The sequence below is a fragment of the Anguilla rostrata genome, chromosome 12 (genome assembly GCF_018555375.3).
Source record: "Anguilla rostrata isolate EN2019 chromosome 12, ASM1855537v3, whole genome shotgun sequence".
Lineage (NCBI taxonomy): Eukaryota > Metazoa > Chordata > Actinopteri > Anguilliformes > Anguillidae > Anguilla > Anguilla rostrata.
The window spans coordinates 33469473-33493584 of NC_057944.1; the positions used below are offsets into that span (position 1 = coordinate 33469473).

Genomic DNA, 24112 nt, shown 5'->3' on the forward strand with positions numbered 1-24112 from the left:
CTGCCCGTGAGTAATCTAAAGGGTTTATATAATTCAGCGCAGACAGCTCCTCTCCGAGGGGAGAGACCTGAGGACAGAGGGAAGATAATGCTGAGGACCAGATGAGGGCAGCAGTTGCATAAGATACGCCTGTGTGAGCCGTCAGAAACACGCTGACACACGCATTAAGACACACACACACATTCTTTCATGTGTGTACACACACACACGTGTTTTCACACGTCATACACACGTGCGTTCACACGTGTACACGCATACACACACACTCTCACACGAGTACATGCATACACACACATTTTCGCGTGTACACGCACACACGTTTTCACGCACACTTTCACACATGTACACACATACACATATGCTTTCACACGTGTACACACATAAACGCTTTCCTGTGTACACATACACACATACAAACACGCTTTCACGTGTGTACACATACACACACACTTTCACACGCGTACACACATACAAACACGCTTTCACGTATGTACACACACACATGCTTTCACACACGTACGCACATACACACTTTCACACGTGTACACGTACTGTACACGGCACACACACACACACACATACAGGCCCAGTCGATGATGTTCATTTTACAAATTAGAAACAAATGCAATGGAAGCTTAATGACATATGCTATTCACTAATATTGTGTCATCAATCAATGCGATGAAAGCAATCTATAAATATCACTGAGGTCATGTAATTTTCAGAGACAATGAAACAGCTGGTGCGGACCACTGCCGTGCAGTCCAGCACAAACAGAGCAACACAAGGTAGAAACTGCATAAATTCCGCAGGTCCTAAATTATTGTGATGGATTGCAGATGGTAATCCCACAATTTCTGAATGTAACAGTCTAACGTCTAAAGCTTTAACCCTTTAAGGTGTGAGATCACAAATACGTGATTATAAATGCTCTAAACTGAACACTCTGATGCTGATGTAACAATCATTGAAAGCGATGGAGTTCTAGAACGACTACTCTTCAAAGCGTTGAGAGAAAAAATGCTTCCACAGAGGTACTGTAGGCACCACAGAGGGACAGAGCTTGGAACAGGCAGCAGAGCAGTGAGTGACATTGCAAGCAGTGTGACGTTTACACTTCAAAGGCTGGGGAACTTTGTGTCATGGCTAAACTGAGGAGTTGGGGGGGGTTTAGAGAAGACTGCTCACAATGGGACTGGAGACTGAAAGCCATCTCCCCCCCAACAGTTTCACTGCCCCAGGTGTCTGTGGGGGCCAGTGTTCTCCTGACTGACCCTCCGTGTGATGCGTGTTACACAGGACACGGCGTTGGGTAAAGGCACTGGGGCAATACCCAGGGACCCGACATCCATGTGAAATGTGAGGGGGACTGTACCAAACCTCTCCAATGCATTACACTGCCTCGGAATTCTAAGTCAGCGTTCTAGAACTCCATTGCTTTCAATCACCAGCAGTGATTGTTACATCAGCAAGAGAATTTTCAGTTTTCAGAAAGTTCTAATTACATATTCGTGATCTTGCACCTTAAAAGGTTTAAGTGACAAATGCATAAATTCTCCATGCTGAAGAGGTCTCGCAGCCCTCTAAGTGGCACTTTCCGACCTCAGCTGGCTGCGTGGGTTTTTATGGAGACAGACACATAAAGCACAGACTAAAGTGTACACCTGAGTGCATCCTCTGAGGGCACTTTTACAATCTCTCTCTAAAAGCCGCCTGTTTAGCCATTAACAATAGCCCTGCACATTCAATGCACTTATCTCTATGCATTAGCATTTGATAACGCAGACTGTGTCACTGTTCACAAAGGGACAAAGATGCCTTCTGATTCCACGTTTGAAAGTTTGATGCTTTCATGCCTAATTTCTTGTTAACACCGTGTTCAGGGGGACACTTACAAGTACATTTCCACAAGCGCTAATTCCCACATATCTTTTTTAAGCTCTAAAAAAAGGAACCATTAGTCTTTTATTTCCGAGCGAAAGTCTTTGGTTAAGATCAAGCAATGCACAAGAATAAACATTCCATTTAAAAATTACCATGGTAACAGGGAGCACATTATTACACAGACTGGTGGCTAATTTTGTATCAGAAAGCCACATGTGAGCTGGTGTGGGAAGAGGTGTGAACTTGAGAGATGAAGACATCTGTTCAGTTTGTCCAAGCGTGTCAGCAATCTAGGTGACATATGCATGATGAAATTCTGGCAGTGAGAAACACAGTGGCTGTCTATAGAAAAATCTAATGATAAAATCAAAAAAGGCAGATGCAATGTAACATCCATTTGTATATTACTGATTTATTGACTTTTAAATGCATTGACACCTTGAGCATCATGCTCTGGAATGGAAAATGAAACTGTATGTGTTCATACTCATTACATCATACTCATAACCATCATAATCAGTGCTTCATAAACAAGAAAAGAAAAAAAAATGCATGTTTATTTTTTGCATGAAATACACATAACCATGCCAAGTCTGTTACAAAAAACTTACTATTGATTTTCTGCAAATGCACTGCTCCAATACACAACTTTAATATTGACTAGATATGAATTAGTACTGCCTGTAAAAATACTGAAGAAAAACAACCCAGTGATTGAGGCTGCAGTATGGTACTGTAATGGAAGAAATTAAAACTAAGCCAGGCTGTGTCTGTTCATCCCTGTTGATCAATTTAACCCTGGAGGCTAAAACTGAATAAATCTAAAGGTTTGCATAGAAAATGTATTAAATGAATATAAAGATATCTGTTTTGCATCAAAAACATCAAACCCCCACATTCTTCTACATATAAGTAAAGTGCAAAATAAAGATTACAGGTCTCCCTTGTTAGAGTACGATTACCACACTTGCTGTTGCTCTGTATAATTTGACTCCACTAATGTAACAGAGAATAGTGTTGTCTTTAGTTTTTTTTCAGTTTTTTTTTTTGGGGGAGGGGGGGGTTGTGCAGTGGGCTGTCACCTAGAAAGAAAAGACATATTGGTGAAGTGTTTCATTGCTGTTGAAATTTTTTTGTTTTTTTGTTGTTTACATATTGGTAAAAAAAAAAAAAAACGTTAGCATTCAAGAAGGCGCACCAGCAGTGAGGACATGTCATTGGTTTCTGAAAATCAGATGACCCGAATATTGTGCTACGTTTGACTCGGTCTACAGCTTGTTGCGGCCATTTTGTTTCCTAAAATCGCGGTATAACGAGGGAGTGCTGTATATACTAAGGCAGAGTGCGGAGTACAGGCTTTATAAGGATAAGGACCGCTGCGCTTCACTGTGTAAGATAAGAGAAAGTAATGCACATCACATAAAGGAATTCAGTTATCGCAACTGTCTCTGCTAAATAGGTACAAGCCTGGATACATGTGCCGTTTTTCAGTAATGAGACTCTCTGAGGAGCGGACGCCAGTTAACCGAACCTTTCATTCCTTAACGACAGGCCCCAGATAGCCAAGGCCTGTGTCGTTAAAGAAATCAAGAGAACTTTATCTTTTCCTGCCTTACACACCACAAGTTTCCCTGAGTCTGTAATTACCCTCAAATTGATCTAAAAAAAAAAAATATTCCTATACAAAAAAAAAAAACACACATTTCTAGAGATACAGAAAACGGTTTTTTCCAACTTCGCCACCCCCAAACTGTACAGGCATCGATCTCTTCCGGTCCGCACCTCGTTCTGAGAGCAGTCAAGGAATCCCTGGGACACACTGGCAGAGAAAAGGAAGTCTCCTAGGCACACAAACCTGATTGTCAGTCTCGCAATCCAACAGTCATGCCCATGTTGTGTAAACCCGCCCCCCTCCCCCCCTCCCGGGTTTCACCTGTGGAATCAGGGGAGGGTCGAACCCCCTTCTGAAGAGGAGACGCGAGTTTCCTCCTCAGGAGTCTGCCCCTGCAGAAACCTGTCCATCTCCTTTGCCTCCTCCGCCTCCACCTCTGCCTCCTCCTGACTCGCCGCCTCCTCTTCCTCTCCTTCCTCCTCTCCCTCCTCGTCTCGGCAGGGCGGGTCCTCCGGGTCAGACTCCCCCTCCTCCTCAGAGACAGAGTATATGGTGCAGGGGCTCAAACCCGGGCTCTTGTTCTTGTGACTCTTCTGGAAGAGCCTCAAGTCAGTGATGTCCTTCGGGAAGTCCTTCCGGGGCAACTTCTCCTTGGAGGACGAGGTGTTGTCGCCGGTACTCGGGGCGGGGCCAGGGGAGGGGGAGGGGCCAGAGTTTGGGAAACCGTTGGACAGCCCGCCGTGAGCCTCGGAGCCGCCGGCAGCCGCGTCACCATGCTGGAGCAGGCTGGTGCCGCTGTAGAGGGTCAGCGTGCCCTTATCCTGGGCAGCGGTGCATGCTGGGGAGTACCTGAAGGGGTGGTCGGGATAGACGAAGCTGGACGAACTCACGCCGAGTTTGCCCCCCAGGCTGGAGGGCCTGTTGTGCTTCATCAGCCCCAGAACCTCGTACCGGAAGCTGGAGATGTCCTGCTTCAGCTCCTACAAATATTTTAAACAGAGCTGTTCAGCTGAAAGGGTGATATTCCAATAAAAAAAATTTTATGGACCATCGATGAAATTTGATTGCATTGGCTTTTCCCTGTTAAGGCAAACTAAAAATAGCTGACCTGATTTCTTTACATCAAGCTAGAAGTGAGAACTTGAAACAGACAGAAATACAGAGAGAAAACTTTCAGTTATAATTCACAATTTAGAAAACTTTCAATATGTAATCCAAAATGTCCAGAGGGACAAGTCATTATATTGTTTCATGCAGAGAAATCGCATTTCATACAGTACCTTTGTGGCCATGGAAAAAAACAATGGGGCTACCATTAATAGACTTAATAAAAATACAGTTTCAAGAGCCTAAATTAACACAGCGCATTTAGGGAATACATTTTCTCATTGATAATCAGTGGTTCATTCTGTCTGTGTCCCCTTATCAAATGGGAAATCACCCTTTAGCACCTGTTAAACCAGCTTGAGTACAGCCCACTAAAATCTGAATTTATATGTAGTATGCTCACTTTGTGTTAAGCAGTTCAAAACCTTCTGAGAGAAAATCACATTTTTACATGAATACCATATTCATAACAGCAACACTGCCTACGTACTGGCTAAAATGGGATGTCAAGAGTTAAACCAATGCCCATTGGCCAAGGTTGGTCCATGGGCCATTTTTTGAAGAACACAGCACATAGCACAACTGGTCTGGCTATAACTGTAATGGGATGAGGGTGTGGGGAAGGGTCTTTTTTTTACAACCTCTGGCCAATCAGAATAGTTGTGCGTATTACGCAGTATATTCCTGTGTTTTTCATGCTAGTCAATACGTCTGTGTTATAGCGCATCAGCCATCTCGCCAAACATGCAAAATCAAGTCAATCAAATTTTATTTGTATAGCGTATTTTACAGCAGTTGTCACAATACGCTTTACAGACAACCCTGGCCTAAACCCCCACAGGAGCAAGCCTAAGGCAACAGTGGCAAGGAAAAACTCCCTGTGGCAGATGGGAAGAAACCTTGGAAGGCTCAAGGGGGAAACCCATCCTCCTAAAAAAATACATTTTGAGCAAACCGCATGTTCTGCTAGTAACTCGATATGCCACTGACACCCGAGCTTTGCTGCAAAAAAAATACACAAATAAATAAAACAATAATGTTCTTGTAGAACTTTCCCCGACGCACGAAATAAATGATAATTTTTCTCACAGTCACCTACTATCTAGCATTCTGGTTCTGGCACATGCAGTGTTTACACGGAACAGATTGTTGGGACCCCTGGACCTCCCACTCAGTGCAACCACAAAGAAAAACCGAGGATAAAAAAATAGCAGCATCTCTGCAACTGTCACTTTTCCCGCCTTTTTCAGCAAAGCTCACTGTGCGTGACAGCCAATCACAGTGCAGACTATAAACAGTAGGGATACACAGCATATTAACACAGTCTATTCAAGTTCTATACAGTTAACGGCATAAGGAGAAAAACACAAAACAGTGATGCCAAAAAGCAGGTAAAGAAAATAAATTTTTATTTTTGTTTACGTATTTTTGGTGCAATGTAATGGCGATGCCGAAATGCACGTGTTCACTTTTTATATACAGTAGATTACCTCACAGTCAGCGAGTGCATTACATTCAATATTCACCGCGCAAGTATGTGTAAATCATGGCAAATTACCTTGAAATTTTCCTCGGTCAGCCCCTCCTCTGTTTTGGCATCCCTGATCATTGCAGCCACATACCTCTTGACTAAATTTCTCAGCACCTCCTGCGAATATGGAAAGACAAATATTCACCAACAGGGAGAAAGAGGCCTTTGTTTTGAGCAAAAATGTCATTGTGGTGTGGGGATGGCTGGTTTAAGCAGCCACACCTGCCCTGGGTCAAGCTAATTAGACCTGGCCAATTGGATAATTGGTTAAGAATTAGATAATTGGCCAGGCTCTCTGTCATGACAGGGTTTTACATCTGCTCATTTGGCTGTACCATCTTGCCAACCCTCGTAAATAAATGTGGACTGTTGGAACATCTTCTCCCTGTGTCTCTGTGCTGGAGGGCCCCTAGGAAAGCCACTTCGGTGGCCTGTGGCAGGCCTGTTTGCCACAGTCATATCTTGTAAAAAAAAAACACTGCTGCATTTGGCATTTTGGTCGACACCCTTTGTTCTCCAGCTAATAGTAATCTATGAATGTATGCATTGAGTGAATATCTGAAGAAGGTATTACCTGATACTGATGGTTTATTCTCAAGGTTTCTGCTGTCCGTCTCTATAGCAAAAGGAGAAATTGCATTTAAGACACCAGTAATCTCTCTTTAAAGTGCTAAAATGCTAACATATGGCAACTAATGAAATTAAATAAAACTAATAAATTGGCTAATAAAATTCTAATGAAATGCTCAAAGTTCTATTTAGCGCTTATGCAGTTTTATTCATCCAGAGGGAAAGTTCCAGAGGCCATTGATTTTCCATAAATCTCTCAAAAGTATTTATTATTATTCATTATTTTCAAAGCTACATTGCAGGACCTCCATTTAGTTAAAAACGCAATTGCTTTTATGAAAGTTTTATTCATACTGAACCTCACCCCTAAGGTTCCAAACCTTTCCGGTCTTCTGGATCTTGATGTTTTGCAAAATTGATTCTTTAGCCATCTGATGAGGTACCATACGGACTTGGGGCTGGGGATTATGTTGAAAGGCGATGGTAGAGTGCCTCCTTCCTCGAAATAGCTCATCCACAGCTTTGTCCGCGCAAATTTCCACTCAATGTCGGCGTGGTCCTGTCACGGGTAAAGACGAGAATAAGGACTTTGTGTAATTAGAGTAGCAGTACATTACAACAAATGTGACTCTGAAGAGTTCTCCAACGGTAAAGATGCTTAATCAGCCTGCTCTCAAAGATGCACAAAAACCAAGGAGGAGATACAAGGACCACAGAGAGTTGTACTGTGAGTCTGGTAGACAGGAGTGACTCACTGCTATGTGCTGATAGGAGTTGTTCATCATGGCGATGAGCATGTTCAGGAGGACCACCAGGGAGATGACGTTGTACGTGCCGAACATGGTGGCGCCAACAAACTCTGTGAACTTGTGGTCGGGCTTGACGTTGGTCACGTACAGGCTGATGAGTCCAAATATGGACCAGAATAACGACTGCAGGGTCTCGAACAAGCTGTGAGGCAGACAATCAGTCTCATCAGGGCAACTAGTTAAAGTGCTTTACCGTAGTTTTACTTCGTAAAGGAATTGCAAACTGTATTGAGCAGTTCATCCGATGTTCGTCGGTGTGGTTCAAAACATACATGGCAAAATCAAAATACAACAGAATATTATCATTGTGGATTACATCACGTATGTCATTTTAAAATTCATTTGTAAGACATTTGAAATGCATTTGTTTTTTAAATTTTCCATAATTTCAAGTCAGTAAAGATAAGTTCAACTGAAGAACCTGTATAACAAAATACTGTCATCATAATTTACATTAATAAAGTCATTGTAAGTCTCTTTTTTAAAAAATGCATTTACCGTAATTTGTATTCAGTTATTTTAAGCAGGTAAAATAACTGCTGCTGGAGAATAACTGTAAATACAGCAGGCTATAATCATAATAGATTACGATATTTAAGTAAGTATAAAATGAGTGCAGAAGGGAAAACTGCAGAGAATGGGAAATTAATGATATATCTCATATATCCTCATTTGGTTACTGTTTCAAAATCATTTCAGTTTAAATAGGCTGTGCAGAGCACAGAGCAATGCACTATGGGATTGCTGGCTCTGTGGAACCACAGCCTCTCTTTCTGAAGGGGCAGTGACTATTCCCGGGAAAACCAGAGGCATGGTTTTTCACGGTTTTTCACGGTTTTCCGTGGTCTTGCGTGGGACAATGAGGAGTCACGCGTGGGCGACCGCGCTTACGTGGAGAAGGCGTTGTTCTGCGTCACGCAGCGGATGCCCTTGCACTTCTTCTCGTCGGTCTCGTAGTAGAAGTAGAGCTGGTTGAGGCCGTTGGCGAAGGCCAGCAGCACCAGGCAGTAGATGAAGAGGAACTTGAGGATGTCCAGCAGCATGCGGCCCAGCGAGATCTGCAGCGGCCCCAGGTGCGAGTTGGCGGTGAAGAGGGAGATGAGCCGCAGCGAGCTGAAGATGTTGGCGATGGCGAACACGGCCTCCGCCACCAGCGTCGGGTGCCACATCTCCCAGTTCTCACGAGGCTTACAGCTCCTGTACTGCAGGGGGAGCCAGAGAGCAAGGAATCTGTTCAAACTACCTGCGAGGCTTTTCATCTGCAATTACACAGAAATACATTCACCCCCCCCCACCTCCACCCCCCACAGATGACCCTGACCATTAATCTCACACTGCTGATTAAGAAATGTCGGCATTTCCATCACTTGTTCACAAAGCACTCACAGCACTCCATTTGAAAATGCGACCTTCCTGTAACTAGACTTCAGCCATTTTCACCTCAAAATTATTATTACACCATTCTTAGCTGTGAAATTCACACAGTTAAATCCACCAAACAGATTTACACAATGTGTGCTGTTACTGTCAGTATGTGCTGCCTCCTTTCCATGAGAAGTGATACATATTTTTTTATATATATACAGCTTGTTCGTGTGGTGAGGTTAATTAGGACTTCAGGTGGATAATTGTACGGACACACCTGATTGTCTTCAGAAAGGAGCAATAGAACTCCCCAGCATTGTCATACATTACAGGATTCTTGGAATGTTCTAAAGCCATGATGTACTGTTGGCCAAATCCAACGCTTTCCTGGGTACAATAATTAGGAGACTTGCATATAAATCTATAATTATTTTCATTTTATTTTGCTAGAATTATTTTCACTTTTAGCAGAGAAAAAATCCTCCATTTTACACTTCAAGATCTACACCATAATTGAATCTGCATACATTTGTCAAAAAGTACAAAACTAATTTCCAAACCTTGCTTTAATGAAGCACAAATAGCTGTCATAAACAAGTAATTTATGAAAGTAATTTATTTAATATCATATTTAATAACATGAAAGGTAATAGATGTGACAGTTCTCTAAACATCACATCACTGCGACTCATTTCCAAGGAGAAAAGGAATAATTTGACTCCAGGAAATTCTGTGCTTTCCAAACCACTTACCCTCACCATCAGAAATTGTCATTTAATCAAATGCTTACTCTGTATTCATTCTTTCCTTTCCACCAATTTCTCTGCCTGATTATATTATCGAGTGTAATTTCTATCTCGGTTTTTCAGCAAAGGATCTCCATCAAAACAAAACAATACCTTTCACTCTCTGCTCCAAGGCAGCAGTGTTTCACAGATGGTAAACTAGCAAAAATCTGTTTGTAATCAAGTACAAAGCAGTACAGAAAATGTATATTGGTGAAGAGAAGGTTTTAAATGTTTTTTTTGTTTGTTTGTTTAACTTTTAAGCCAATGTTCTAGAACACCATTGCTTTCAGTTACCAGTGGTGACTGTTACACCAGCATTAGCATGTTCAGAACATCCAAATCATATTTGTGATCTCACACCTTAAAGGGTTTCAATAAATGTGGGACTCCCGAGTAGCTCAGTCAGAAAAGCCACTCACTATCAGCCCAGGATATAGGCTCTGTAGATGTACGTTCTTGGCCTTAGTTACATTAGCAGCTGACTGTGACTGAAGCAGTTAGCCTCGTCACGAAAGGTCCAGGGAAAGAGGTTCATCGTAGCGGTAGCCTGTGCTGCAAAACGTCCTGCGGTACAGGACTGCAGCTGTGGTCACAGAGATATGCATTTCTTCAACTCTCAGTTAGCTCTCTCCTGTGGTACTGTGTGGACTTCAGGGTGTGAAACGGTCATGAATAGAAAGAACGCACTGCCATGTTTTTGCCGTTCGAGCGCAGGTGACGTAGCTATAACTCAAGAGGCACAATTACAATTCCAAATTGGGGGCGGGGGGGGGGGGGGAATTGTTGTTAATGAGTTAATTCATTAATAATTAGCAAAGGGCTCAGCAGTGGCAATCACATGCGAGTCACCTTTACATATGCGACGATCTTCAACGAAATGGTGGCCAGGTACAGGGAGTTCATGACAAAATCCATCAGGTTCCACCAGTCGTGGATGTAATCCTGAAACCCACCGTCCCACATCTGTTTGATCTCCGTCCAAATGAAACCTATGGGCGGAGAAGGCAGGCAGTTATTCACCAGGCATGTCACCTTTGATCATGGAACCAAATGGATAATTTACCTCAACAACAGCCAAAATACTGTGACCCAGTCCTCAATTAGGATTAATCTGTTTCCTTCAAAGAAAAAAATTCAACAAATATCTCCACTGAATTTTTTTTTAAATCCAGGACTAGGAAACCAGCCCTGTATGTGTCAATGGGAATTTATTATACCAGTGCATTATGAAGTAGATTGCTTCATTAACACAATACAGTAAAAAAATAGAGCTGTGATTGGCTCTGAGCAGGTTCTGTAATTTAGGCCAGTCTGTGACCTGCAGACAGGATTTAAATTCAATCCTCTGGCTTAGATTTCACCCGCCAACCCAAACTCTCATGACATCACTTTTTTCTTCCTTTTCTGGCTGAGGCATACGTTTCCATTCTCTGCACAGTTTATTATAGTTTATCGCCAACAGCATAGCACAAGAGGTGGAACACAGAATATGAGTGCTCCACAGCACTAGTGATAGAACACTGAGTATCAATACTCCACAGTACTAGGGTTGAAAAATCTTTCATAGCAATAGTGGTGAATAATAGTATTCCATTGCACAAGGGGTGCAACACTTGGAGATGTAAATATTGACGGTGGTGAGCATCCTTTTACCCAGGACCCAGGGCAAGATCATCCACTCCACAGCGGTGGGAGCAGGGCCTTGGCGGAGGGGGTCTGTGGAGACGATGTGCTGGGATGCCAGGAGGAGGAGGAAGAGGAAGGTCAAGTAGGAAGCCGTGTGACAGATGAACTTGATGAAGGGCTTGCGGATGAAGAGGCCGTAGCGACTCTTGGGAATGATGAGGTAGCAGAGGGAGAAGAGGGGGAACATGAGTCCGATGAAGACGCAGGTCATAAATTTCACCGCCCAGTGTCGTCTCCTCCAACCTGGAAACTCATCATACCAACGAGACGCCAACAGCTGCTGACAGTTGGGCTGGGCCACAAACTGAGAGAGAGAGAGAGAGAGAGGGAGAGAGAGAGAGATGGAGAGAGAGAGAGAATGGAAAAGAAAGAAAGAAAGAACAGAAACAAAGAGGCTATGATCTGACAATCCATTGATGTGTGAATTCAACAAATGAACCAATACCTGACTGAGTTACCAACCAACCAACCAATCACAACTGGAGGAGGCAGTCACAAGGGGAGGGGGAGATAAATGGACTGAAGAACGCTTTTTGTATCGAAAAAAGGTAGAAAGTATACATTTATGCTGTCCCTCTTACCAACACATTTTTTCACGTCAAGACAAAGGCCAAGAAACACAATATTCCATTCCAAGTAAAGAGCAAATCACGCGAATAAAATGTGAACATTGCACTCGCAGTAGTAGTTCCAACATCTCCCACGCTTTTTTTTCCAAATGCAAGAAAAAAAAAAGTAAGTGAATAAGGCTCTATTTTTGCTGTTGACTTTTCTTGAACTTGGCTCATTTCAGCTTTTCAGGCCTGGATCTAACACTGGCAAGAAAATGAGCTAGCCAATTAAAAAGGTGTGATTTTTACACGCAGGCCTGTCGCTTAAAATGGAGGCAGCTGCTGCAGAGAAAGCGTGGCGGTGCGTTAAGAACAGATGCTTCATCTGCCACCATAGTGTTAACATCTTGACACTAATGCACAGTCCCAGTGCACAAGCGAGCAGAAAATTTAAGACAGGCCAAATACTACAGCTGAACTGCTCTACAAACTACAGAACAAATACGCAGCACTGGTCCAAAGGTCGATTAGCTACAGCGTGCAAAAGGAGAAAGCATTACCCTGGAAACATATTCACGAACAGCCATGGTTCTTTATGCTCAAGGTCCTCAAATAGTAATCACACACAGAAGGCTGAGGGGCATTTTTATCAGTGTATTTTTAAGAAATTTTCAGGTACAATACCACTGTGCCCAAGTGGGGCAACAGCAGTCTATGTAAAGAAAGTTTTTTAAAACTGCCGTTGGTATTTCAAAACAAATGCCTAACAGATAAAAGGCACATTGAGTTGGACCAAGAACCATAAATACATAAAAATCTGCCTTATATTATACGACAAGAGCTTCAAGTGCTCTTGCAGTCCAGTTGTAATAAATTAAAAAGACAAAGACATTAGTCATTTGGGATTGTTCAAACTGCAACCCCAAAATGGAAATAAATATGTCATAATCACTGAATATTCCCTTTGACAGAGTTGTTGCTGCTTTGCCTCTCGGGGTGAATATTCATACCCGTTAGATCAGAGCATACTACACTGTTAGCAGATCAGTACTGTGTTACTGCCATCAAACACCAGTGTTTCTGAATCACCATATTCCGCACATATGCAGTTACATAAGCAGGAGTAAAATCTTGCATATAGTTCAACAGCAACAGAATGCAGATCAAAGGCACAAACATACTGTGTGATCTGGAGAGATTAGAGAGTCACGGCTCTGAACAGACGGCTTTTAGAAAATCAACAGCCTTGCTGTTCACAGATTCCACCCTCAAGGGTAGAATGCTGATCTGAAAAATACAATATCCCACTCTGACTTTTTTCAAATATCACTCATTTAATATTTATTCTTTCCCGAGTTAATTGTAGGCGAGTTTATTTGATATATTTAGCACTACAATCATCAGCAAATAATGGTGAATATAATAAGCAATTATTTAATTACAGAATGGTGATGCAATGGGTAGCACTGTTGCCTCACAGCAAGAAGGTCCTGGGTTCAAATCTCAGCCTTTCTGCGTGGACTTTGCATGTACCCCCCTTTGTCCCTGTAGGTTTCCTCCTAGTACTCCGGTTTCCTCCCACAGTCCAAAGACATGCAGGCAGGCTAATTGGAGACTATAAATTGCTCGTAGGGTATGAGTGCGTGAGTGAATGGCCTGTGTGCCCTGTGATAGGTTAGTGTCCTGTCCAGGGTGTATTCCTGCCTCTCGCCCATTGCACGCTGGCATAGGCTCCAGCACCCACCGCAACCCTGCCCAGGATAAGCAGGTATAGATGATGGATGGATGGATGGATGGATGGATGGATTCTTATTATTATAAAGCCTCAGCACAGCAGAAACGCTAGGCCAACTAGGCTGGGCTCAAGACTCCTGTTCAGTGCCTGCTTGCTCATGACAGAAAAAAAAGGATGTTAACATTGCAAGGAACACTCTCTTAAGTTTATAACTCCTTTAAGTGTAGGAAGCTAGGTCATTCACGTTGCAGATGGGGCTCATTAGCTTGGCATTAGGGGACTGTCAGGCGGAAGCAATGCCAATCCACAGATCCCCAGGAGCACACACCACATTCCAGACCACAAAAAGGCTAATGTAGCTCACCACCATCATCGATTTATTACCTACACAGTACCCATTATTCGGCAGATATGTTTTCAGGCAAATTAAATAACATCATTTTAAATGGCAGCAAGCAAGGCGATGCATTACAGAGTACCATTCTGCAGGACTGAAGGGCGGAAACTGTCTGCTGAAGGTTGCGTGTGGAAGATGCTACACATCTGCATTACGCTCTGCGTGCTGACAGGCAGCGGTGGCACTGGCGAGCTCCACGCATCACACACACGTCCGAAACGGGGAGCTAACGGCGCAACCGCATCATGCGTCACAACGGAAACGAGAAATTAACCATAAATGGGCCATATTTAATCACCACCCACAGGAACAGCCTCACTCTATTTACAGAGCGGCACCACTCATCTGCGCCTCCCACCTGTCATTACACCTGGAAAGGGTGCTAGCAGGAGGGTAAATGGTAAATGGTAAATGGACTGCATTTATATAGCGCTTTTATCCAAAGCGCTTTACAATTGATGCCTCTCATTCGCCAGAGCAGTTAGGGGTTAGGGGTTAGGTGTCTTGCTCAAGGACACTTCGACATGCCCAGGGCGGGGTTTGAACCGGCAACCCTCCGACTGCCAGACAATCGGTCTTACCTCCTGAGCTATGTTGGGGGGGGGGGCGCTCACCTCCTTCTGGCGGTACTTGATGGCCAGCTTCAGCCTGGCCAGGTCGCAGTTGGTCTCCTCCTCCAGGAGGTTGACGTCGTCGCGGAAGTTGAGGATGGTCTCCAGCTCGCGGGAGCTGCGGGTCTGGTCCAGCAGGTCCTTGGCGAAGCGCTTGCACTGCTGCGACAGCTCCTCGTACTCGTACTTGAACTCGTTCTCCACCTTGCTCAGCTCCTGCAGCTCCCAGCTGAGCTGGAAGGCGGTGAGGAAGGGGTCCTCGCTGGACAGGGCGATGAGGGAGGGGCTGGCCAGCGCCCGGTAGGTGTTCAGGCGGGAGCGGGAGTGGCGGAGGCTGTCCACGTCCGAGCTGGACACGCACTCCACGCAGTTGCAGCGCACCTCGTGCGGCTGGGGCATGGACACGCCCTTCTGCACCAGCAGCTTGATGATCTCATAGTTGTTGGTGTGCGCGGCCAGAATGATGGGGGTGATGTCGGGGGTGAAGTCCGAGAACTGCTTGTCCAACAGAATCGGCGGAACCTGCTAAAATTTGGAAGGGAGGAGTGGGGGTTTGGTGAGGGGGGCGACAGGGGATAGAGAAAGACACGAGTCAAGTATGGACGTCTGAATATGCTGGAAAAGATGACGCTGCTACAGTCATGTAACTGAGCCCATTTCAACTACGGTAGCCCGTATCAATTTAGGAATACAATACAGGCATTGGTCTCTCCATTTCAAAAGCCCCTACACGTTGATAGTATCAGCTCCAGCAGAGCTTCTTCTGAACCATTTTCCCATAGTTCCTAGGATCAAATTACTAAAACTTTCAACAGAACTGTCCAATTACATTCTCACAAATGTTAAACAAAGCAATAAACTGGGCAGCCTTATCTTACATCAGAGTAATCATGCTCATGGTACTGCTTTTAGGGTATACGGGACAGCAATACAAAAAAATAAAAGAGATCAAACACGTCTGCAAACAAAAGACTAAACAGAACGGAATATGTTTGAAGAGGGAAACTGAAAAACGGTGTTATCATGATCCATTTTGAAACAACCCAAACCAGCTCTTCCAGACGCATATACTCCGTCAAGCTTTCATTGGACTTACAGGGAGAAAAAAGCCAAGGTGATTAAGTGCCTCCTTTCAGAATTACAGTCTTTAAGAGGTGATCTGAAACCCCCTCAGATTAGGCTGGTTAACACACCCTGATGAATCACCGCATGGAAAGGCCAGAGCTCAGGCCGAGAGGTCACCAGGCTCCCTGTCACAGGGACAAAGCCAAGCTATTTGACTGGAGGAGAGAATATTAATGACATCACAATCACATAACTGTAATGCTGTTAGGTTAGGTCAACGCTCCATCACGATCATGCTGGTAGAGATGATCTCAGATTAATCAGTAAAAACTTTCATAACAGGCTTTCATAGTAATGGATAGTAATGTAAAAAAAAGGGGGGTGGGGGTCTATATCTTGAAAACTGACCAGTATGTCAAATGCTGCTCGTTTTACAGGAATATGTTGTAATTACACCACCACTGTCATTAGTACAGAGTCATAAAATTGTATTATAGTCAACGGGAGAAACATCCATCACGGTGGCGTATCCTTACAGATTTATCTGATTATCTCGAGCTCATCTTGAAAATGTGAAAATTCTGCATAAAAGAGGGAAATTATGAGCACTATTCTCCCATGTAAAATACAAAGGAGAATGGTAATTGATAGACACAATGAGCCAAATAGGTGGTAGCTGTTCAGAAATCTATTGATTTTGAAGGAGGACTTTTATAATGTCATAAATCCAACTTGAACCACCAACCATTTTTTTCCCACTGTGTAATGGATGACTGGTGTGGTTTATTACAAAACACTTTCCCTTGACCTAAGAGAATAAAGCACCTTCATTGCCATCCATTTCATATTTGTGGTCCGGCCACATAAGAAGGCACCTTCTAATGCATAAAGCTCCTAAGCATAATGACTGGTTGGGGTGCGATCAACAGAGATGCAAAATGGCTGATTTGCATTTCACAGAAGTGTTGAGCGCTTGAGTATAAATAGGATGAACACCTGAGGGCTAAAATATACTGTGATGAAGGATAAAATCTCTGATGTGCAGTGATTTGAGCCCCCCAGTGGTTCAGCCTTTTTTTCCACAGACTAAAAAAATAATAATAATTCAGTTTAGCTTTCAGCAGTGCTGCAGTTTTCAGTTTGTCTAGAAGCCTAGTCCTCCAAAAACAAAAGTGTGCATCTAGGCTAAGATAATATCCGGCTGTCACCACGTAACATATATTGTAAAAAGAGAGATTTATCTTCCAGTGTAATTATACCTCGTTGCCAGTAAGGCTGTGGAGAACTTGCCAAATTCTCAGATCCCGCTGCCTCGTTCTTCCTCTGGGACAGAATCTGAATGCGTGTGATCCCGCATCTAAGAGTTTTTTCCTCTATAAAGCTAATCCTTAATAAATCCAGCTGTGCTACCAGGATAATATCAAAGTGGCTAAAGACCTCAAAATCATTTGTTACTGCCTTTTCATCCCAACCTTTAAGTTATTCCAAATTTTGGAATAAACACAGTTTGCAGGTGTATGCCTGTCCTGTTACTGCAGGGTCATCAATTCAGTTTTGGAAAAATTATTTATTACTGCCTGTTCATCCCACTTGAAGTTATTACAAATTTTGGAATAAGCACAGTTTGCAGGTGTATGCCTGCCCTGTTACTGCACAAACTAGCACGCACGACCTGAAAATTTCGGCCACCAGCCACACCCTTTTTTTCTCACACCATGTCCACCCAGTTAGCCAGAGGAGGGCATCTCTTCACCAGCTGTTCCAGGCAGTGGCACCTGCAGGATTCTCTCACAAGGTATGCAGATGTGATAGAGAATGTAAAATCATTTGCAACAGAAGAGTTTGCAATGAAATGAATGGTAAATGGACTGCATTTATATAGCGCTTTTATCCGAAGCGCTTTACAATTGGTGCCTCTCATTCACCCATTCACACACACACACACACACACACACACACACACAACAGTGAAAGGCTGCGATGCAAGGTACCAATCAGCTCGTTTGGGAGCAATTAAGGGTTAGGTGTCTTGCTCAGGGACACTTCGACACGCCCAGGGCGGAGGGGTCGAACCGGCAACCCTCCGACTGCCAGACAACCGCTCTTACCTCCTAAGCTAAGTCGCCCCCGAGAATGAAGACGCCTGGGTCGTTTTTGCTTCAAATTCTGTTGCATGTTTGTGTGTTTCCCAGTCAAAAACTTGTATTTGTCATTGAAAAAATGTTGTGCGTAGCTGGGAAGATTGGACTGTCAGCCACAGTCAGCTCTGGTGTGATCTGGCTTTGATTCTAGAGTGTGTGGGAGTGACACTGCCCCAGGGACCACTGTGCTTGCTTGACACACCCATTTCATCATTTTCGTGTACAGCTTTTGAAAATCACTTTTGGGTCATGACAGCAAAAAAAAGTTTCAGCTGACAGCAGTAAAACTTTCAAATGATGCATCTACATTGACAACAGTATGCAGAATTTAAGTGCTCAAGGTCCAGTCAAGGAGTGTTCAACACTGACATTAGTTGAATGTTCCTTGATTGGTCCTTAATTGGCAAAACATTGTATGTCCTCCCCCGAAAATGAACATACAGTAACTGGATAATTTAAAAAAAATATAAGGTAAATATTCAATGCAAAGTACCGAACCTACTCATTTTATCATCTAGAAATCTGCAGGACACTGTCTCAGGTGCAGGAAGTTCATCACATGCACATTACGTGTCAGAGCTTTCTGGCACACACTTTTTGTATCGACTATTGTGAAGCACTTTGTTTCCTGTATTGAAAAGTGCTATACAAATAAAGCTATTATTATAATTATTATTTTTTAAAGAAATTTCTCCCCAAGTCTACAGCAAGGACAGCCTGCCCGAATGAGTAAAAGGAGAAACCTCACCTGCTTCTCCCCCCTGGGCTTCTTGTGGTTGAGCAGGAGCTCCACGGCCCCCACCACCTCCTTGCGGATGGCGTGCAGCAGGGCGTCGCCCACGTAGACGTTGAAGCCCAGCAGCAGCTCGATGATCTCCAGGTTCTCGTTCTCGATGGCGATGAGCAGCGCCGTGCGGCCCAGCGGGTCGATGCAGTTGATGTTGATCTTGAAGTAGATCTCGGCCTCCTCCAGGGCCTGCTTGACGCTGGCGTAGTCGCCCTTCTCCACCGCGCTCAGGTAGGCCTTCTCCTGCGCGGAGAGCTCCGACTCCGCCCGCACGATGCGCAGGGGGATGCGGTCGCGGTACGACGAGATGTCCGAGCGGCGGAAGAACAGCTGAGACATCGTCGCTAGGCCATCTCACACTGACCAGACTTCGGGGTGGGGGAAGGGAGGAAATATGACAACAGAAAAAATCAAGACAGAGTCTCAACAACCAGGCACAGGTTCTTTAGATCAGGGCTGCCCAGCCCTGTTCCTCGAGATCTACCATCCACTATAAGAAATAAAGGTACACAAGGGTACAAATTCTGTACGAGTACAAAACTGTACCTCTAAACGGTACCTTTATTCTGAGAGTGTCCTGTAGGTTGGTAGATCTCTAATTTGGTACTCTAATCTGGTACACCTGATTATACTAATTAGCAGCTCAACAAGATCTCTAGCTGTTGAATGAGATGCCCTTCCTTAGAGATGGAGTGAAAGCCAGCAGGACAGCAGATCTCCAGGAATAGGGCTGGGCAGCCCTGTTTTGGACTCACCAAACAGTTCCTGCTTTACTTGCGTCCTCTCGATTTCTTAACTACAGAAGGTTTTCCCAGTCGGTAACAGGAGTTTCATTCCTGTGTTGTGGTACAGTACAGAAAAAAAAAAACATCCATTGCCACCTGACTGTACTTGGTCACGCTCCTTATTCCATTTTCCAAAGATATCTCACACTGTCATTTTTTTTGGCTTTGACGGTTAACAAGACCGATTAAACGAGAAGAATGTTTAGCTGCGTACCCAGCGAGCCTATCGAATCCGTGATCAGGGGACAGCAGATTGTCTCACTCCCTGTGTGCCCTGCCTTCCTGCCAGGCTAGCCAAGCGGAAATTTCAGAAGAAGCCCGCCTTTGCTTAAACCCACCGAGTCACGTCAAAGGAGCAATTAGCCGGCTCGTGCTGATGGCTCTGACGATCTGCAGATCTAAGCTTCAGCCCATGCCAGAGACTGCCGCCACAGCAACCATCCCAACAGAAACATCCGTTAGGCAATATTGCTAAGGCGTACCAGTCTCAGTGATGAACTTCACGCTAACTCCTTGAAGGTTTCATCCCGTGTTGAACTCCTATATATAAGCTGGAGAAGCAGCAAGGTTGACAGGAAGAATGCAGTTCCTGGAAAAACAATTCCATTGGGAAAGCCTCATCAACTGACCAATTCGCTTTTGTTTAGTCTAATGCTTCCTGAGAAATCCATGCCGCCTGTTGACCACAGCCCTGGGGGGCAGGGGTAGAACGTCTACAGAGCATTAAAAAAAAAGAAGGGCTCTAAGGAGAATGCGGTTTGTTTTTTAATGAACTGAATGTTGACTTTGATTTTAGTGGTGACCTGGTTTCTGCCAAACATTTTTTTTTTCAACATCCCCAGGTCTGTGTTATCTTCTTGTAGCCTAAGCTTGAGAAGTATGGGCTAACATTTAGCTCTATACGTTCAGGGGGATAGGCATTAATTTAGTTACACAGACAGACAGACAGACAGACACACACACACACACACACACACCAGTTTTTATCATGTTTAACCAACCATTCTGCTCATCTGATGACTCACTCCTGTCAATCCTACATCCATCTCTCTCTCCATAACAATGCACTTACTGAACTGTTATGTCCACCACAAAAACAAACGACGCACGCCTTTAACTGTCTCTCCTGCATTTCACATCCATTTTTCATAACAACACACAGTTGAGTTAAAGGTAACCACACACTGGCAGGGTAGACTAACCTGCAATGTGATTTCAACCCAAAATAAACGACATTTGTCAGGAAAACGAAGGCAGCGTTTGCCGTTCACATACGATTAACAAGCAGGCATGAAGAACATGAACATGTAGGACACAGCACATAATGACTGGAGTCCTTTAAAAGCCTTTCTGTCAAATGAAAACATATGTCAGGACTAAATGGCGCTAGGTCCCCACCACTCGGCTCAGGAGGCTGAAGTATCTGGCAGAAGATGACTTTCTCCTTAATGCAGCAGAACCGGAGTAGTGCATTCTCGGGAGAGTGAAGCGCGCCCAGTTAACTAAAGCAAAATGACACTTCAAAAGCGGCGGGCTGTAATTCATAAGGAGTGATCAGAGCCCGATACTCAGTTAAAAATCCCTTTTTAGGAAATCCAGCAGAAGAGATCGCATGGTCAACACCACACGGTCCCCTTGCAAAATAAGCTTGGCATGTCACCGGTTGGCTATAGGAAACATCAGACTGCAGAACTTCCACCGATCCCCATAAACATTGTGATTCATATTCCAGTATTGAACATGCATAAAGAATGGGGGTTTTTTTTCGTTTTCCTGGGGGAAATATTAAGTTGAAGTAAAATAACTTAATTTTTCACAATGAATGAAACACATGAAACGAAAACAGTCGAATGTTGATGGAAAATCGCATTTCAATAAATCGATCAATCAATCACATTTTAATAAATCCAACACCCATCGCTAAACAGGGTAGGCTATAACTAATATTAAATTTATGATAGTTAACGAAGTAAGCTGTAAAAAAATAAATAAATACGAGTGACAAAATGCAAAGTATGTAATGCCATCGGAGAAAATATTCAAAAACATTCACTGTCCACTGCCGATCGTGTAGTCTCCTAGGAACAGCTATTCTGCCTGCGTTGCATTAATATTAATGACACTTTTAAGACAATTTATCAATGACATTGAGCTTAAAATCTAAAGCGCTATCGTGCAATTATTATAATTATCTCAGAGCTCAGATCACTTCCTCTCGCGAGCAAAACAGAACATTTATTTCGATTTGTAATGGTAAGCCAACGTTTCAGGGAGATATTCAATTTAACTTTATTTCAGACACATACGTCCATATCAACAGCCTACAGTAAACTGCGAGTGCACCAAGGTTTCTAAAGGTGATTTCGTATTCTTATTGCTGGTTTAAATTTTGCAATGTAACATAACAAAAACAGCAGCGTTTCTAACGATGAAATATAATTTCAACCAACATACTGAAATGACAACAACTACCTATCAATATAAACATAGTTACTCATTAAAAGATTACCACGCACTAACGTTGACGGTGCTAGAACACATGAAATTGGGATTACTGTCCGTTTACTGTACATTAAAACTGTGAAATGGGGGGGTCTACGTTTGGCTTGTTCTTTCATCAAAACCCGAATTGCCTCAGGATGACGTTCAACACTTCTAAAACATTCAAAACAGTCCGGTAGCCTACGCGCTAAACGGTGCAGGAACAAAACCACACAACCATTACGATATTACAAAATTACTCAGGCAGCAGTGGTATTAATAATGCAGATTAAAAGAAACCAAAATGCGGTTGAATTACGAGGTGGTGGTACAGTTATATGCTAAAGAGCATCACTGCGAAACGGACTTACCTGTTTCAGTACCTCATCCTGTGCGTATGTCATCAGGCGCAAATAAATCGCAGTATTTCGCATTTCACCACAAAACGCTCCGCGGGTTTTTGAAAAAGTGTAGTTACTACAAGAATTTAAGTTGAAACACTACTATTACTCCAAAGAACTGAGGGTTGTGTTTCAACCGTATAGTAGAGACAACGCCGACATTATTAGAGGAAATGCTTTAGTTGATTGTTTAAACATTCTTTTCCTGAAGCGCTTGCTCTTTCGTTGCGCAACAGATGCGTCTCATTAAGATGCATTCTTTTCATCCAGTTCGTTTCCATGGCTTATTAAAATACTCCATTTCCAAGGGGAGCTTGTTTCTTGCAATTAAATCAACTAACACTTACCAAATGAGTTTCATTTAGTTTGCTTTATTTATTCATTCTTTTTTCGTTTTTTTTATACAGCCTTTCTGTTTGACCCAAAGAGCAAACGCGTGTCGTGTAGAGATTTCGAACTGTCAGTGGAACAATTCCTGCTAGATTTAGCGATCCACGTAGACTCTCATCTCCATTTCCCTCCCTCTTAGGTATTACCCACCCAACTGAGGACGACCCTCTCCTAGACTGCGGAGGGGAAACACAGTAGTCCCGAAATACGTTTCCGACCTGCAGCAGAGAGCAGCCGTAGGGGGGAGAAATTTGGTCAATCCGTGATCATTCCGAATAATCAGAAATTCAAGGGGGAAAAAAGTAACAAATATGCTACATTATGCGCCCTGAATTGGTGCAAATATTGTAATTGTAATATTGCGGGCTAATCAAATAGGCCTACATTTATCTCAATTTAGACATTAGGCCAATATGTCAAGTCTCGCGTCAAAGGGCATGTCAAAACAACTACATCAAGGCCTACGTCGCTATAATTACACGCGAGCATGTGTCCTGGAGCAATAGTTTTACCCTGTGTCGGCCGTTGTAAGCAGGTAGACTTTGGCTATAATAACTGCCTGCGAATCACTTTTGGAAGGTTGTGGAGTTCTGAATGCTTGCAATATTCTATGCATTTTCTATTTGTTATCGTCCAACGCAACTTTACGCAAACTGAAGACCTACCTCTTCAGAGTGCATCTTAGTTCCCCCCCCCCCATTCCCACCCTGTAGTGCTCCCACCTTTTGTACTAGAACAGGTTATGGTATTTTGAAGGTTTTAGGTAATACATTTATGGTTTTATGTCTCTCTTCTTTGTGCTTGTTATGGATCCAGTTTGTATTTAGAATGTGTGCATTAGTTCTTGCTTTTGGAATGAAAACTATTCAGTTGAAAATTTGATAGTTAGATACCATGTTTTAACATGGTATTTATTATTCAGTGGGTCTGAATTTGTGAATTAATGTTTTTTAAATAAATAAATCTCACGAGCGTCCTTCAGTAATCACCCTCTCCGACTCACCTTTTTCCCATGGCGCACAGGAACTATCGCCGTGGGCTATGCATGGCAAATTGTGGTCACTCGCTCACTAACTCATGGACGACCTTTCAGGGACGTTTTGTAGGACGCATGCGCAGGTGGTACGGCACAACATTTTTAAGCACAGCTTTATCGCCTAACGTTACTTTAGCTAACCCTAACATGTTCGCGTTTTGCCTACTTTAGCTAACCTAGTTAGCACGTACGGATCGCCTACTTTAGTTAACCTAGTTAGAGCATACAGATGCTATCCTGTACGCATGATTAGGAGCTAAGGACACACAGCTATACCCACCGATACAGATGGACACACGGAGGACTACAGATAACGTTACGGAGGTGAGGACGTGCCATAGCTGGCTATAGTTCGCCAAGTTGTGCCGTGGGTCTGGACG

At 43.5% G+C, this 24112-nt stretch overlaps 1 protein-coding gene across 3 annotated transcripts; it reads right to left on the reverse strand.

The window, feature by feature from the left end:
* Positions 1–2271: 2271 nt before the first annotated feature.
* LOC135236243 (short transient receptor potential channel 4-like) lies at positions 2272–22742 on the reverse strand. 3 transcript variants are annotated; one of them, XM_064302501.1, is made up of 12 exons: positions 22277–22742; positions 18601–19007; positions 14650–15171; positions 11320–11656; positions 10516–10655; positions 8405–8715; positions 7460–7655; positions 7069–7263; positions 6709–6750; positions 6162–6251; positions 3818–4476; positions 2272–3725 (listed from the first exon to the last, which is right to left on the reverse strand). In XM_064302501.1, the coding sequence occupies exons 2-11, from the start codon at positions 18976–18978 to the stop codon at positions 3826–3828; spliced, it is 2862 nt and encodes a 953-aa protein (XP_064158571.1). In that variant the 5' UTR covers positions 18979–19007; positions 22277–22742; the 3' UTR covers positions 2272–3725; positions 3818–3825. The 3 variants fall into 3 exon arrangements, with proteins under 3 accessions (XP_064158571.1, XP_064158572.1, XP_064158570.1); XM_064302502.1 differs by having other exon boundaries at positions 2272–4476; positions 14650–15168; XM_064302500.1 differs by having other exon boundaries at positions 2272–4476.
* Between the last annotated feature and the right edge of the window lie 1370 nt (positions 22743–24112).

What these genes read in the sequence shown, in the direction of transcription:
- LOC135236243 (XM_064302501.1), bottom strand. Translation starts at nt 18,978, where the DNA reads ATGTCTCAGCTGTTCTTCCGCCGCTCGGACATCTCGTCGTACCGCGAC. An exon ending in AGCCCAGGGGGGAGAAGCAG is followed by an intron (nt 15,172 to 18,600) that starts GTGAGGTTTCTC and finishes TCCAAATTTTAG; the next exon opens with CAGGTTCCGCCGATTCTGTT. An exon ending in TCAAGTACCGCCAGAAGGAG is followed by an intron (nt 11,657 to 14,649) that starts GTGAGCGCCCCC and finishes TCTCTCTCTCAG; the next exon opens with TTTGTGGCCCAGCCCAACTG.